The 16,381-nt window shown below is 39.0% G+C and overlaps 1 protein-coding gene across 2 annotated transcripts; it reads right to left on the minus strand.

The window, feature by feature from the left end:
- Positions 1 to 341: 341 nt before the first annotated feature.
- LOC105048872 (type II inositol polyphosphate 5-phosphatase 15-like) lies at positions 342 to 15,689 on the minus strand. 2 transcript variants are annotated; one of them, XM_010928345.4, is made up of 11 exons: positions 14,376 to 15,679; positions 13,608 to 13,860; positions 12,607 to 13,423; positions 10,784 to 10,908; positions 10,527 to 10,611; positions 7,901 to 8,066; positions 7,730 to 7,767; positions 7,376 to 7,643; positions 7,069 to 7,192; positions 6,627 to 6,987; positions 342 to 1,145 (listed from the first exon to the last, which is right to left on the minus strand). In XM_010928345.4, exons 1-11 carry the CDS (start codon positions 15,376 to 15,378, stop codon positions 795 to 797), a joined length of 3,591 nt encoding a protein of 1,196 aa, XP_010926647.2. In that variant the 5' UTR covers positions 15,379 to 15,679; the 3' UTR covers positions 342 to 794. The 2 variants fall into 2 exon arrangements, with proteins under 2 accessions (XP_010926647.2, XP_073117327.1); XM_073261226.1 differs by lacking the exon at positions 342 to 1,145 and adding an exon at positions 1,300 to 1,825 and having other exon boundaries at positions 14,376 to 15,689.
- Positions 15,690 to 16,381: the final 692 nt, after the last annotated feature.

The raw sequence follows: 16,381 nt of genomic DNA on the forward strand, positions 1-16,381 counted from the left end.
CACCAACCAACTTGTCCAACTAATCGAATCACAAATCTAGTCCAACTAATGCACCGATATTGTGTGTAAAACGGGGGAAGAAACAGAATTCAAAGATTGGAAACAATTTGAAGGCAAGCACAAATAGAATACACGGCACTTGCATTGATATAAGGCATTTAAAAACCTAATTAGTTTTGATCTCGGCCACGAGAATGGCATAAATCATTATGAATTATCCCTTTTCGAAGTGGTTAGCATGATCATTATGAATTATACCTGTTCTAAAGAAGAAAGCAGAAATTCTATCAAAAGAAGAGAAGAAAGCAGAAACAATACACATGGTAACTAGCACACTCAAATTTCACCAAGTGACCCCTCATATAGTGAAGCCACAATATTATTTACATTTCGGAAAAAAACATTTACAACTTTTGGCCAATGCAACAATGGCACATTGTCGGTGGCCTAGCATGACAAGGGACTATACAAAATTACACCTGTTTCACTTCTAGTTCATGGGAAACTCTAATAAGCATACTACAAGGATCCTTCTTGGCTCAAAAAACCCTTTCTAAGAACTATCTAAAGAATATTACCATGTAATTGGCTGGATAATTCGATCATCTGGATTTCTTTTTGGAGTAATGTAAATTAGAAATAAGAAAGTGATGGGTATGTACAGAAAATGTTGGGAGAAAGTTCTCATGTGATTTGGAAAGAAGAATAATCTTGGACCCTGTTTCTGTTCTTTCCCCATTCAAAACTCCTGTTTTAGACAGAAAAGTAGTTCTACCTCCCGTCTTTGCATTATGCTAAGGACACCGCATGTGGCACAAGTCACAAGCCACATCTGAAGATCCTCCAAACTGTGCAAAATCAGCCCTGTGTAGATGGTTTGATTGGTTTCTTCTGGAATGGCGTTTTGTATCAGTGCATGTGGTCTTGGATGAGCAGTGACATACATGGATCCGGTGGCTTGTGCTTTCAGTTGAGCCACTGCCCATTACCTTAACCGATAGTACCACCTCTTTGTCCCGGGTATCTTCACACCACCAGTTACGTGGGATTCCATCAACAAATTCTTCTCGAGTATAGAAATCCTCATGATGCACAGCAACTTCCACTGTTTGTCCGGGCTTGATTACACCAACGGCGGGGTGGGCCTACATAAACCAAGTATTGATAAAGAACTGACGATGCTGAAAGCCGAAAGGTAGCAATTGAGAAACATGAAGGGGCAATGCCAACATGCAGAAAGAAGTAAACTATATCCAGATCGTAATATCACCTTCCGCAGCAGCATTCAAGAAACCAAACTGACCAAGAGCTAGAGCTTAAATTTAGACAGGTGAGCAGTTCTATCACTTAATAACGTGATAGTTACAACATACGAATCATTTGGTCCACAAGACAGTACAAGTAGAAAACAGATTCTATGTTCTGTCAATTTGTAATTTCAAACCAACTGCCATATAAGCTCATCATGTTATACATCTATTACAATTTTGCTTACTGTTGATTATCACCTAAACAGCATTATGAAATGTCCCCTCCGATTTACATATTGAACACAACTATACAGGTTGAAGTGCATTTTAAAGGTAGGTAAGTTTAGGCAAGATCTCAATTGTGCAGTGCCAGTGGCATTTAAAATTTTATTAAACGTGAAACTGATTTCAACCTGGTCTCACGACAAGGTCTTCTTACAGCTGTCATAGCAGAAAAGTTCTATGAGCAATCAAAAACTTCACAAATCTCCATATAACTTGATGTTTCCAGCTTGGCAGTATTTCTTTTTTTAGAACATCGGTAAGGTCAAAAATAGCCTATACGAAATGTCGATCTGCCAATGATAATTAATGACAATAAGCACAAAAAATGCATCATGATGTGTAAGCATCTAAGTATAGAAGCAGTACTAAGCTATTAGTATTGGAGAGGGCAAGAATCACAAATTTAAAGTGGTCCCGTTTCTAATGAAGTCAGAATATTTAGTATAATTGTAAACTTTCTGATGTGGTACATCCAAGGTTGACTTCAACAACAGAGCTGGAATGGTCTGTCATCAGTGCATCCCATGTTATAACTAAGTTTGTTGTACCGGTACTGGTTAGTAAATTGCTACAGTATCTATGCATACTGTACTAATACAGCATTTTTGCATGCCTAGCCATGGCAGTACTTGAAGCTAGGTGTTATTGGTTGGTGCACATGGACTTGGGTGGAATGGTGCAATTTTGCTTGGTTCAGAACAGCACCCATATATCAAATGAACCTCAGTCCCATGCCAGTATGGTACGATACGTATGGAGTGGCACAGGCCAGTATGGCAGGCCTTGATTGTAACTATATATATCAAAAGCTATATAAAATATTTTCAAGATCCAAACTGTGAATGTCAAGACAAGAACCTAGCAATAATATCTAACAAGATCTTTGTGACATGTCCACAGAAACCATCATTGTTGGTCACATTACCAAAGAAAACTACATGCAAAATAGCAAATTTTATCTAGAATACTACAAAAGAAAAAAAATTTCATATTTACTAGCACATGTAATTTGGACAAGTATCCAATGCAACTGACCAACTCAAGGAGTCTGAGAAATGCGATTAACAGAAAAAAGTGTATAGATTAGTAAAAAGAAAATGCTATTTGTCTCCTATAACACAAATTAACATATCCTTATAAATGAATGTTTTAGTTGGTAAAAAGCCTAAATAGAGAAACAAAAGCTCTTGTATGGTTGGTTGTTGAAAGAGATTCCTTGCAAAATAGTCTAGTACAAGAGTTTTCTTCTACTTTCATAACATTATATGGTCAGAGATTAACACAGAGTACAAAGCCTTAGCAGCAAAGCATGTCAGATATGCAAAAATCTCTTATTAACACATTTTAATAGGGAATACACCTTATGATTTAATCAAATTGCTATAAACTCTCAGCCGAGAATTGGACACATTTGCATAATGCTTCAAGTGGGTCCAACAAATTAGGGAACTTGTATAGAATAACAGACTAAAGATTAGAAACATGTGCACAGTAATCGGTAACCTAATGTGAGGAGAAAATGTGGGAGGATCCATGTGGACGTGTGTTTAGTTTCACATTGATTGTGTATTAGGAAGACCTTGGATACTCATACAGGCCCAGAGTATCCAGGCCCAAAGAACATAAATAACACCTTTCAACTAACCTTTTTAGATAAGGTCGTTGGTCATTACAAATGATATCAGAGCAAACTCAACTCAGCACTTGTGTGCCTAGCGGACACTACAGTATGGGCTCTTTTGGAGCTAGATGGTCATAGTGATTGTGATTGGATTTCACTAGATATAGCAAGAATTAAATTAGGGAAGACATGAAACCTGTGCGAGCATGTGTTTAGTCCCACATCAGTTGTGCATATGGGAGATCTTGGATGCTTATAGAAGGTCAAGGGACCTAAATAATACCATCTAGCTAGCTTTTCTGGCTAAGGTCCTTGGTCGTTATAAAATGTGACCGGAGAAACCGAGAAAGACCAAGTGGAGTAGCTGCAAAAAATGCTTTTGGAGTGAGGAAGACAGACTGAAATAGCTTAAAAATACAGAGCAAAAGAGATGAAATTTGAGAAATAGCAAGCTTTGCATCATCATTGGGATAATAAGCTAATGCCCAAAAGACCTCAAGGACCTCGTAACTCCTAATTATTCACCTTTATATCTTTACAACCAAGTGGCACCTCACCATTTGCAAAAGTAAATTAGGGAAACCTAGAGTCCTATACATATGTCAACTAAAGGCATATTTACAGTATTAATATATGTTGTGCCATGGATGTTCACCTACTCGAGGATGTTTGCATCCTGGAGAGACCATTGAGAGTTACCTGCAAGACTTGATTCTCATGCTATCTTTTTTGAGGTGCCGACAAGGGCATTGATGGTACAAGGGACTTCAATAGAACATAGAAGGTTTTGAGACAGTAACGCATATGAGAAGGCATAGAACATATACAGAAATTTCCTGAAACTACAATGAAGATGCAAACACAAGGGCTTGTATTTGGTAATATCATAATAGTACTCATGATGTCTTGGGAGCTTTGATATTGTTTGGAACTTGAGATCAATGAAGAACTCATGGCAATGCAAGATAATAAAACAGTCTCTTCTCGATATAGCATGGTTTATGTAGCTAATACCAAAACAAGCAAGTAATTTTTCATGTAGGGAAAATGCAGTCTGGAAAACTGGCATGAAAACCTCAATAGAAGTCCACTAAGGTGAAAGGTACAGATGAAGATGTGTCGCCCTCCTATAGTCTTGAACCCTGATTAGTCCAATGTACTCTGTCCTAAAGAATAAGCCTTTTTGATTACAAAGAATTAAAATTAAAATTGAGATAGCAGTTAAATAGAGCAGACCAGCAAAATGATACTTGTAACCACTTCGAACAAAAAGGATTCCTGGCAATCCAAGAAAGTAATCTCAATATTACAATAGCAAGGTAGTTTACACCCAATTGGTGAGTAAACACAGGACTTGATAACCACTGATGCAGGGAATTCTTCCATGCTTTCAGCCTTGGTACTGTAATAATAGATATTTTCTTTTCCTTTTGTTTTCAGATGGGATAACTATCTCCAAAATAGATGCAAAAAAAAAAAACAGTATTAGAACATTGATTAATAGAATCACTAGAAGACTCCGCACAAATAGAGGCAGATGACTCTAGGGAAGAGAAGGGAAAGACAAGCAAGATAGAAGTGGCCACAGAGTTGGCAGGCTATAAGCTGCATAATGAACAGCGAAAGGAGCACCGACTAGCTAACCACAACAAGAGATGGCAAGGTAGACTTGAAATGCTTTAATGTAACTATTCCAAGCAAAATCCTAAAGAGATTAGCCTAGACTTTGTAGAATGAAGTTTCACAAAAGCCTCTGCCAGCGCATAAAAAACAAACTTGTCAGTGAAGTGCATGCAACTATTTCCCTATGGCTATGCTTGTTTTGGTACAAGTACCATAGAAGAGAGAAGGAAACATCAAGATTAAAAAATAGCAAAAGCCCTAAAGGCCCTCCATCTCAAATTAACAGTAGTGATGTTGCTCTAGATTAGTAATGATGGAAACATCGTTACCAGTAATCAATGCCAGTCAAGTAGACTGCATTGCCATGCCAAAGAATTAGGTTAGATGTAGTGAGCATGGTCAGGGTAGTCCTGAATGAATCCAGCAACGAGGACCACACAACAAAAGACCAAGATCGAGGAAACAAGAACCACACAACAAAAGCAATTAACCAAGATCGAGGAAGTTGCTTAAGCTCATAAATGGCATAAGTGGAATTTCAAGAACTATTGGGATGATGCTGATGGCTTGGAAGTTTATATTCATCAGAAGGCTAGAGGCTTTTTATCAAACTGAAAGGCATCATATCAAATTGATAAGGGGCCAACTGCATATAGGTAGAACTATGAAGAAAATTCTGTGATGTTTACATACATCACAAGGTCAGAGGCTTTTTACACTCATAAGATGCAAAATCCAGCTTGTCATATGCACTGCATCAGATATGTTCCTAAAGATTCCCATAAAATTGGTGTTTTGGACCATAGGATTCAAGGAGCTAAAATAAGGTTGGTAGTTTAACGCAGACTATATTGAGAAGAAGGTGAGTTTTTCTGGTTTGCTCCATGTCATCCCTCAAACAAGTAGGGCCTAAATATAACCGGATCCAACCTAGGCCTTGGTAGGATAGTTGGACAAGCTTTAGGCAGCTGATTACTATTTTGTGGGCTGGCTAAGCAATTAGACCATACCGAACCGATCGGTACAGGGTATACCGAATTGGACTAGTCAGCTACTAGCACAGATTGATATTACAATTCAGTTTGATATAAAGTCGTTCTCACCCCACTGGTCTAGCATTTAATTTGTGGCTTTGGCCCTCCCCCTCCCTCGAAACCCTAATGGCATCCATCCCTAGTCAACTCGACGACAATGCTGCCACCACCTACGAGGTCCCCCGGATAAGTTTCTCTCTCCCTTAATGATGACGATAGCTTCTTCCCCACACTTGGCTTCTCGCTTTCGCTCCCTCTCATCCCCCCCTTCCCTCCCCGGGCAACGATGACAACAGCCTCTGTCCCTCCCTTCCTATTTCTCTCTTCATCTCTCTCCTTCTCCTTGTTTCGATATGCCCCAAAACAACACAATATAGATCTGTGCCATGCCAAGCAGGTTGTCAATTGGTATGACCTCTAATAACTTTTCAGTAGATATTGGTCTTACGTGTAGCTAATGGAGGCCAACTAAGGCCTAGGAAGCAGCCTACAGCATCCTAGCAACCATTTTTTCGATCACTAATTACTTCCCTCAACTCTCATCACTACGGCCTACTATTGAACAGGTGATGCATAACCCTTTATGATCCATTATACATAAGGTCCAATGTCCTCCTCTAGCTAACATTTTGATTTTTCTTCAGCCTACCAGTAGAATATATGGTGGCACCACTTTGTGACAGTGCACAAGGAATATCCTACTAATGGATTGTGAGTATTTGAGACCAAACAATGAGTTAGAGCAACAATAAATATTCATAAAGCATGATCTGGAATTGAGTTATTTTAATTTCATGAATCAGAAAAGCATACCTCGAGCCATAGTGGAAAGCCAAAGGAAGCTCTTGTAGAAAGCTTCAACGAATTTCCATCATCCTTTATAGTGGACTGGCCTTCACAAATGATTTCAAAGATAGCTTTGTTTTTCTCACATTTGTTAGTGATTCGGAGGATAATATTATCTTGGTTTTGCAGGATTATGTTGTTTGTGCTAACAATAGTTTCAGGAACTTCCGAAAATTCTTCAAGTAAAGACCTTATTTTCTCATTTGATGCAATTATTTCCCCATATTCTTGCCTCCTTATCAGTTCATCTACATGAGCAATTTCAACACTGAATATACACCTGACTGGTTTGTGATCACTGTCTGTTACATCCATACAAGCTTCATACCTGATAAATGAAGATGCCATAAGAATTGACAATTCTGTACGCATTTTATGTTAAAATTCTTGCTAGAAAATTTAAACTTACATTGTAATTGAAGAAACTACAGGGCATTCTAATGAGCATTCAGCCACTGAAATAGAACGGCTATCACGATATAGTATTCTGTCACACCAAGCAGGAATTCGCTTCTTCTCACCGGAATCATATCCTTCAATGCATTGATATGTAACGTAAATGTCAATGCCTGTTGTATATGTGTCTCAAAAGAATACATAACCTATATAATTATATATTGATAAGCTTATTTAGGCCCATGTGCCTTCTTTATATCAGTGAATGCTGAATAATGCACAGAACAAATTTATGACGAATATATTATGCATTGGCTTACCTGAAAGACCTGCTTGATGCCTTTCAAACTTGTATGTGGGAGGAAACTTGATTTGCCCTTCACGCATTCCTTGAAAAACTTTGCCTGCTTTCATTTCTGCTCTAAGCTGATCCTTATCTCTAAGCCAGTCAAAACATCTTTGTGAAACCATGTCCCTTGCTTCATCATAACTGATACCAAAAAGGCGATAATTGAAATCACCAAGAAATACAACCATGTCCGCTTCTGACAACTCAGGTTTTCCATCATCAGATTGAGATCCCATGGCCTGTCATTGCCTAGCTATTGTCATACAAGCTAAACAGAATCTTTATTTAAAGAATCATACAAAAAACTACAAGATCTAGTACATACATTCACTCCACGATGCAATTGAACAGATGTAGCACCAGCTGCAGCACATACAACAAACATAAGTATATTACAGTAAAGCTGCAACTTTTGTAACTGAGGCATGAATAGACACATTTTATATGTAAATCAATCATGCATAATATGAGCTTGCAGACAAGTTCGGTACCAAACCTGCAGATCCGTGAGGTCCAGCAGATGGCCGGCTGAATGCCATTGTTTGATAAACATGATTAAAGTCAGCATTGCGCCGGCTAACAGCTTCCAAATGTGCAGCAAAATGACAGTTCACAAAGCACATTGTACGATCATAGACTCTCATCCTCAAACCTACAGCACCCTGCAGACAATTGTTAGCCCGTGTATCAAGTTTATCAATAAAATGGACTACAATAAGTCTAGCTGAAAAATAGTTATCTGCAGTCTTGTTAAGAAGAAAAGGCACCAAGTAAAGAAGAGCTGAACTCATCTCTGCATATCGGGTAAGCCAAAAATCTAAAACCAATTGAAAATTGAGCATATGTGAATGGAAAAATAATGCTGGCTGTAAGGCAATGAATTCATGGATGATAATATGTAAGAGTAACAAAATGTTATTAAATAATTTTGATATCGTGATATTTAAGGCAAATACCTATAGTCCTCACTTTCTCAACATATTAGCCACACATGAAGCATAGTGAGAGTAAGATATATAATTTGAAAAGTGCTTTCAACTTAATCACAATAACTCATAATATAGAAAATGGAATTCAAAAAAATTAATAAGGTGTTCTCTTTCTCATTGATGAATAATGAGAGGGCACCACCTATTAAGGTTTTAAATCCCATGGGACAAAGATGTCCCGATTTTTCCATAGAATGAAATGCGCCGCCGTCTTGCCCCGTTCTAATACTTGGGACAGAGGACGTCCCAAGACATCCCGATTGAAATGCTGGGATACTAGTGGGATGGCCCTATCCTGAGACATGGGATGGTACCCATCCTGATGTTCCGCTGGGACCTGAATCCCACCAATCATCTCAGAGAAATGATGTGAAAGCTACCAAAGACAAAAATAAGGGAAAATGCCTCAGTTTTGAACTCAGAATACCCTCCAAAAAGAAGTGGGCTGCCACCACAGGTATACCACAGTTTTCTTTATAAATAGATCACTATTTAACTTAAGATTCTCTACTATAACCATCTGTAATCTCTACTTTCTTTTCCAAACACAAAGTGTAATGAATGAGAAATCAAATAGACATCCATAACTAGCAGAATTCCCAGTCAACAATAACTAGCCATCTGCAGATCAGCTGCTCCAAACTATCTAGCTGATAATAAAGATAGAATCAGATGCATGTCTTGCTCAGTATAGAATGTATATGCAAGATGGATACTTGTGATATGAACCAATTCTAGCACCCTGGCAGTCATTGAAAATATTGGCATGAATAGAAAGAATGCAAAGTTTTCTTCTCTGCTATAGAGATTCTTTGAGATTAACTTCCATGCTACAATGGTTTCTGCAATACAAGGAAAATAACAATAATAAAATTTGTTTATTGAAGAGCTTCAACCATTAAAATGACAATGTATATCAATATACTGGCTCCCAGTGCATGAAGAAAGGTTTTATTCGTGCTAGCTTTAGAACAGCTAGCATCGTCAATTCTATGATGGAACTATAAGAAACAGAAGTCATCTATACATCTACCAGAATTTGCATAACATATGGAAAAAAAGAATTCTTCCTCCCTTTTGCTACCATGCTAGTTTTGCAATTTTCAATATTCTAAAAATCTATACATGGAGAAAGAACCCATAAACTTTGTGGATTTAGACAGATAGAAAAGAAAATGTGCTAAATTTTGAATTTTTCAGTGAGCTGCATCCTCACACATTCTCTCATTTTCACTTTAACATGTAAATTTTCCAGTTAAGTATGGGACAGCTTTATCTTAGATCTAAATTTCCAGTACAAAGTTAAAACATTTCTACAAATGGCGAAAGATTTCAGCCATGGTCATTTGCACGCCAAAACGAAATCCTTTTCTCATTTAATCATCTAAAGGTCCTCAGTTTTTCTTTTACTTATATGTGGAGGGAAAAAAATTTTTTTGGCTAATAGAACAAGCTTCCAGGAAGCATTATCAAAAAGAAAACCCGGATTTTGCTGTTTTGATTAGATTTAGAAACATTTCAACATCAGTTCCAAGAAAACTTTAAAAAAAGGGAAATTTTCAACCATTTGTTTGTCATAATATAAGCATAAATTATTTTATTTTTCATGAAAAGTTCCTAATTTAGGAGACAATTGTTAACGAATAAGGACAATCATATTTGTTTACATTAAAATCCTCAACTTGCATTAGAAGAGATTTTGTACTAAGAATCTAGCTAGGAATATGGGCTCTTGTTAAGATAGTGATACGATGATTAATCAAGATAAACAAATCCTGCAGGTGCCATTGCTCAAACAGAAATCTCCATTATCAAAATCAAGAGATGATTGCTAATTTTGTGTAAGGATCCATTAGAATGCAGAGAAGATAAGTCTTCATGATTTCAAAGAAAACATGAGAATAATTAGAATGACTGCAGAAAGGTGTACGAGAATGCAAAGGCAGCAATATTCAGTTGGTAAAATACCAGCTCCTCTTATTACTATATCTCTCATATGCATTTTTTTTTTTTGTTCAAGAGTTGCAATTCTGGAACTACCAAGCCATTCAGCTGCCATGCATTGCTGACAAAACTAAAAGCAAGAGATAACTTGAAAATGCAAAAACCAAAAGTTTCAAATAAAACAAACACCTTGTTTCCAATTGCACGCCCAAAGCCGCATGGTACCGCCGCAGCATCAACATCACCAATATTTGGCCTAAGATTTTTCCTAGCCCTGAGAAAATTATAATTTAATAAGCTATATATGACAAATTTACAAAGATAAAAGCACCAGCAAACTGATGTCTAAGGGATGCATTTGCAATGTTTAAACCAAAAACAAAAACTATAAAACCAAAAGTAAAAATAATAATCTATAGGATGATTCCTTCTTAAGATATTTATACCATGCAGCAATAAGTAGTCCTGCCAACTGCCTAGAACCAACACGTTGAAAAGATGTTCCCTCATCTAAGGTTTTGCCTATAGTATCCAACCACCACTGCCCATTAGCACTTCCCTCGAGTCCTACCTAACATCAGTTAAAATGCCATAAGTGCAAACAATAAAGAACATTCTTCAAATGAAATATGAATGTTACGAGGACTGCTAAAACACCATGTTGCATGAGAAATAATATTCACCAATGATGTAAACTTAACAATAAATGTTTGAACAAAACATCACAAAGAAAGAGTCCACACTTACCATTTCATTAACATAATCCAGATAATCACCTTATATTTCTAAATTCAAGAAGAGACTAGAGAGCGACCTAAACTTATATGTGTGTGTGTGTCTATATATATATATATATATATATATATATATATATATATATATATATATATATATATATATATATATATATATATATACAGACACACACACATATACATACAAATATAAATACATGCATGCATAGCTCTGCATAAGACTTTATGGCAGAATGATCCATTAACCAAACCCCAGATAGTAGGAACAAGGTACAAAAGTTACTGTTGTTTTCATACCTCATAGTTAAATGATAGACTTAATGTAACAAAAATTTATAGCAGGATTACTGCAGTATATATTTTTCCTATCAGTATGTGGAAGAAGAAAAGAAGAGTGACAAATATATGTCTATAATTTTTAACAAGTTAGATATGTTCACTAATTAAAAACTAGATGTTTAAAAATAAATAAATTACACAAGGCAAAAGCATTTTTATGTCGGAAGAAGGATGCACAACAAAATAATGAAGAATATATGTCCATATTTTCCCAATTTATACTCTTCCCTTGATTAGTTTATTTTGTTTAGAGCACATACAACATATTAAGATAATATTTCTTTCACTAATAAGAAAAAGAAAAGTATATGTTTAACTCAAATAAATAAGTGGCAAAAAACAAAAGTATTTTCATGTCACAAGAATGTGGAACAACAACATAATGAATATGTTTTCCTTTTTGAGTGTAAAGAACAAATCCATGGTTTGAGCACCAGGAATGAAATAACCAAAAGATTGTTATAAAATGACAAACTAATGCTTTGTTTCTACTCACTTTAAATGGTTTCAAGTGATATTTAGCTTCTACACCATGATGCTTTCTATTAATGATAAAGAAAAGAGCCATTTTTATCAGACACTGGCAGAGTAAGCTACTTTTGAATGCAAAGAAATTTATACATGATTTAGACACATGGAATGAATCAATCACAAGAAAGATTTTTATTACTACTTAAGAAGCAATTTTCTTAGAACATTCAAGTGTACTACTTGAAATTGTGTTGGGAGAAACTCTTGCAGAATGTCTCAAAGTTTCCATGCTGATGAAAGAAGTCCAACAAAACGTTAGCTTATGCACATTGTGCTTATTTTGTGTAGAAAAAAACAAGTCTAATATTCACAATATAGCAGAAATATCTACTTTTAAAAGATTAAACAGAAAGGTTTTTGTTAAAAAAAGGTATGAGAGTTGGTCATGAGCATTCTCAATCCACAACATATTGACAGGTTGATCTTAATTCCAAAGGCCTGGCAAAAGCAATCAGAAAAGAAGGCTTCAATTAGGATGAAACTGCTCAAAAAATATAGTAACAAAAAAAACCCAGAAGGATGGAATAAGACTTGTTATATGTGCCTGTTTTTTACTAGTTATGATGAAAGTCATCTTCTCATGCTGGTCACAATCAGAAAATGGACAGAAATTGTGATAAAAGAATGATGCTTAAAAATCTTACAGTTTCTTTGGCAGCAGCCATTGCAAGAAATCCAGCACCCATTTCCACCTCTTGCAACCCGATAACAACTAATTCAACCTCTGATGCCGCAATACCCAACCATGACATGAGTGAATCGTGAGATGCCCTTTCCTGTCCAACATTCCAAGTTCCAGCAAAGATTTTAAAATTTTTATATCTTGTATAGGATAACTCCTTATTGGCCAACTCTAGTCGCAAGATATCATCAAGAGGTCCAGGAGACATCAGGTTCCATCCACGAATCCCACCATGATGAGCAAGCGTGAAGATATACGAACTACCAATGGCCATCTTTATAACCGGACTGCTATGTGCAACCCATGATCCAAGCAAATTTCCCTCAAGATCCAAAACCTGAACAATGCCACTCACATAGCCCACCCAAAACCGTGTCCCAAATGCACAAATACACTGAACAGAAGAAGAATGATGCTGAACCTCTTGTAACCGATTCCCATTTCCATCCCACTGAATAAGCAAGCCATTTGTGCATCCACTCCAGATCATTCCGTCCATTGCTAATGTCAATGCTTCTGTTCTCTTATTGTCTTCCCCAAATGTTCCCTTGACTGCAACCCTGCGAACAGCATCAGCTGCTCCCATCAGGGCATTTCGAGAACGTTGCAAAAAGCTAACAGAGCCTGACTTTTCCTTCTTCGATGTGGAAACAAATTTTATTTTCATCTCATCCTCTCCATATGAATCCTGTACTTGTTGCGCCTCAATTTTCTCCACCCGAGTGTCAACCTGGCCATCTATGCCAAACACTTTCAAAAGATCCCTTGTCCGAGCATCCCTGTAGCATTGTACAGATCTACTCAAGAAGATTTTGACATGACGAAGAAAGAAAATAATTTACCTAAAATTGTGACTTAACAGAGATATTGACCCACATAAAAATAGACCATTTTTTGGCAGGCAAGAAATCTATATATTTTTTTAACAATCAAAAACTGAAAGAAAACTCCTGAAGGACATACCAGAGTGCAAAGGATAAGCTACCAGCAGTCCACACTTTAGACCTAGAATTATCAGATAACATATATCTCACATCTACGGCAGGCAAGTTGCACACACCACCCACAGTGACAAGGCTCCTTAGGTCAACATATGCCCTCTCAACTAATAAAGCAGCCATATGTCTTTCTTCCATTGGTAGAGAGAGGGATTTTTCAATGGCATCCCAAGGCCAGGCCTTTATAACCCCACCTTCAGTACCTGACCATATTTCTCCTGGATATACACAAATTACAAGCAACAGCATGATATCCATCAGAACAGCTTGCATAACTATATTAAAGCTGCAAGTCTAAATGAGACCAACAGAGAAGATTCTCTTTTTCTTTTGCTTTTTCTGAAAACGCTAACGAAAACTGCAGAAATATGAGAATATCATACATATGGAAAACTCATTTAATCTAATAGACCAGATTGATTCAAACTCCAGAGAATGATGACTTCAAATGCCGATAAAAATGCTAATTTTGTGCCCAAGAATGCATAAGGAATGGTCATGCGTCATACTTCACTAATAACCATAACCTTAAACTTTCGTATTTTATGAACACTCCCGAAAATTCAGATTCATCATAAGTTACCATTTGTTTCCTCATTTTCTCCAACCACTGCGAATTGATTCAGTCATACATCACTTTCACTTATATATATATGTTAAGGCAAGACAAAATTAAAGCTAACAGGAGGAGGAAACGCAGTGTTTTTCAAATGTTGATTCATAGAGTGATTACCAAACGAAGTGATGACCATGGAGAGCACAGGAGACCGGCTGTGCGCCTGCCACGAAAGCCCTTCTCTAAACTGAGCAGCACTCCCTCCATCGCGCGGAGAAGTCTGGACCGTTGGCTGATCCATCCTCCATGACCGAATCTTCCCATCCTTGTGCCCACTCCAAATCAACCCGGTTGCCGCATCCACCGCCAAACACATGGTGGGAGACGTGTGGCAGGACTCCCGGAACGGCGCGCTCTCCTCGTCCCCTCTCCTCGCGGGCCCGGCCTCGCCCCACCCGTCGAACACGTTGTCCAGATTCCACACCCGGAGTCCGGACTCGGCGCCGGCCCAGAGCTGGCCGTGGGCGCAGGCGATGGTGCGGAGGAAGGAGCCGGCCTGGGTCTCCCGGAGGGGATGGGGGCGGAGCTCGAGGGCGGGGGGGCGGCCAGGGTGCATGGCGGCGCGGAGGGGGACGCGGAAGATGCCGGTGTCGCCGCCGCTGCCCATGAATTCCGGCAAGGTGCCGGGGGCGCCGCCGTACTCGGACATGGCGCGCTCGAGGGTGAGGGAGCCATCGCTGTCGGAGAGGGAACTGCCGCCGCCGGAGCTGAAGGGGTTGCTGAAGGAGCCACCGACGGTGACGAGGCCGTGGTGGTGGTGGTGGGAGGGGGGGAGAGGGGGGTGGCGGGAGTGGTGAGCGGCGAAGCGAAGGTCTTCGACGGAGTTGGAGTGGTGGTGGTGGGGGAAGGAGGTTGGCGGGGAGGAATGGAGGTGGTAATGGGGGTAGGAGAGGGATCGGGGGGCGTCGGGTGCGGAGTCCAGGAAGGGGTTGGAGGGGTGGTGGTCGTCGAGGCTGTGGTTGCGGCGGGCGGAGGAGGCGATGGCGGCTTCCTTGCCGAGGGGCTGGCTGTAGCTGATGCCTTTTCGCTGCGGCGGGTGGCCCGTCGTCACCATCTTCGTCACGGTGTCGGCAGCGTCCTCGTCTTCCACTCCACGGTCCTCCATCCCTTCTTCTCTCATTCTTTCTTCTTCTTCTTGAATTCTTTCTTCCCGTTTACTTGTTAGTTATTGGTTTTTCGGTAAATGTTTTGGGTTTGGAATTTGGAGGGGGGGGGGGGGGGGGGGGCAGAGGGGATTGACGGGAGGAGGAAGGCGTCAGCGAAAGCGAAAGGAGGGAGGGAGGTGGGTAGAGGAGAGGGAAGTGGAGAGCCACGAAGAGAAACGGGGAAAAGAGGAGGGGAGGGTGACGCCGAGGATGAGGGCGACTCCCACGGGGGAGTGGATGAGCGATAGCCAGGTGGGAGGGAGGCCATTTTTATGTGGTCCGGACGCTTTCCCGGTGCCGGCGTTGCATGTTCGTTAGCTTCCGGTTTTGCTCAGTTTTTTTGGTTTTTTTTTTTTTTTTTTTAAATCCAACCACTGATACAGCACAGATGTGGCTGATAATTTATTTTTAAATTGATAATTGATTTATAAAATATAAAAATCAGAAAATATAGCTTTGATTTTTTGTAAAAATGGAATGAGGTAACCACCGGCCACGCAGACTACATCAATCATTGCTGCTAGCCATTATTGTCCACCACTATTAACCCTTGCATGCCGTGACCGTCACTTATTGCTAGCTTTACTTGCCGCACTGATAACAACCGTCACCATCGACTGCCAGCCACCGTCCACTACAAGCCATTGCAACCACCGATCGCCACCACCATCTGCTGCCGATCAACATCATCACCGTCTTTACCAGTGTGCGGTATTTGAAAAGATGGCAACCATCCCAAAAAATAAAATAAAAAATATTGACAAACTAATTGGCTCGCACATTCGACGTAAGTAAAATGAGAATGTTGCGGTAAGCATTGGTTTTTGTGACTCGCTTGGTAAATTATATATTTTTCACTTTTGATTAACGGTTTATCTTTTTACTTTTTCTTAAGAGAAAATGAATAAGTAAAAATAATTTATAGAAAAAAAAATGTATATATCTCTTGATGGAGACAAGGGAAGTAGTGTAGTCTAC

This window comes from Elaeis guineensis, chromosome 7 (genome assembly GCF_000442705.2).
Source record: "Elaeis guineensis isolate ETL-2024a chromosome 7, EG11, whole genome shotgun sequence".
Taxonomy (NCBI): domain Eukaryota; kingdom Viridiplantae; phylum Streptophyta; class Magnoliopsida; order Arecales; family Arecaceae; genus Elaeis; species Elaeis guineensis.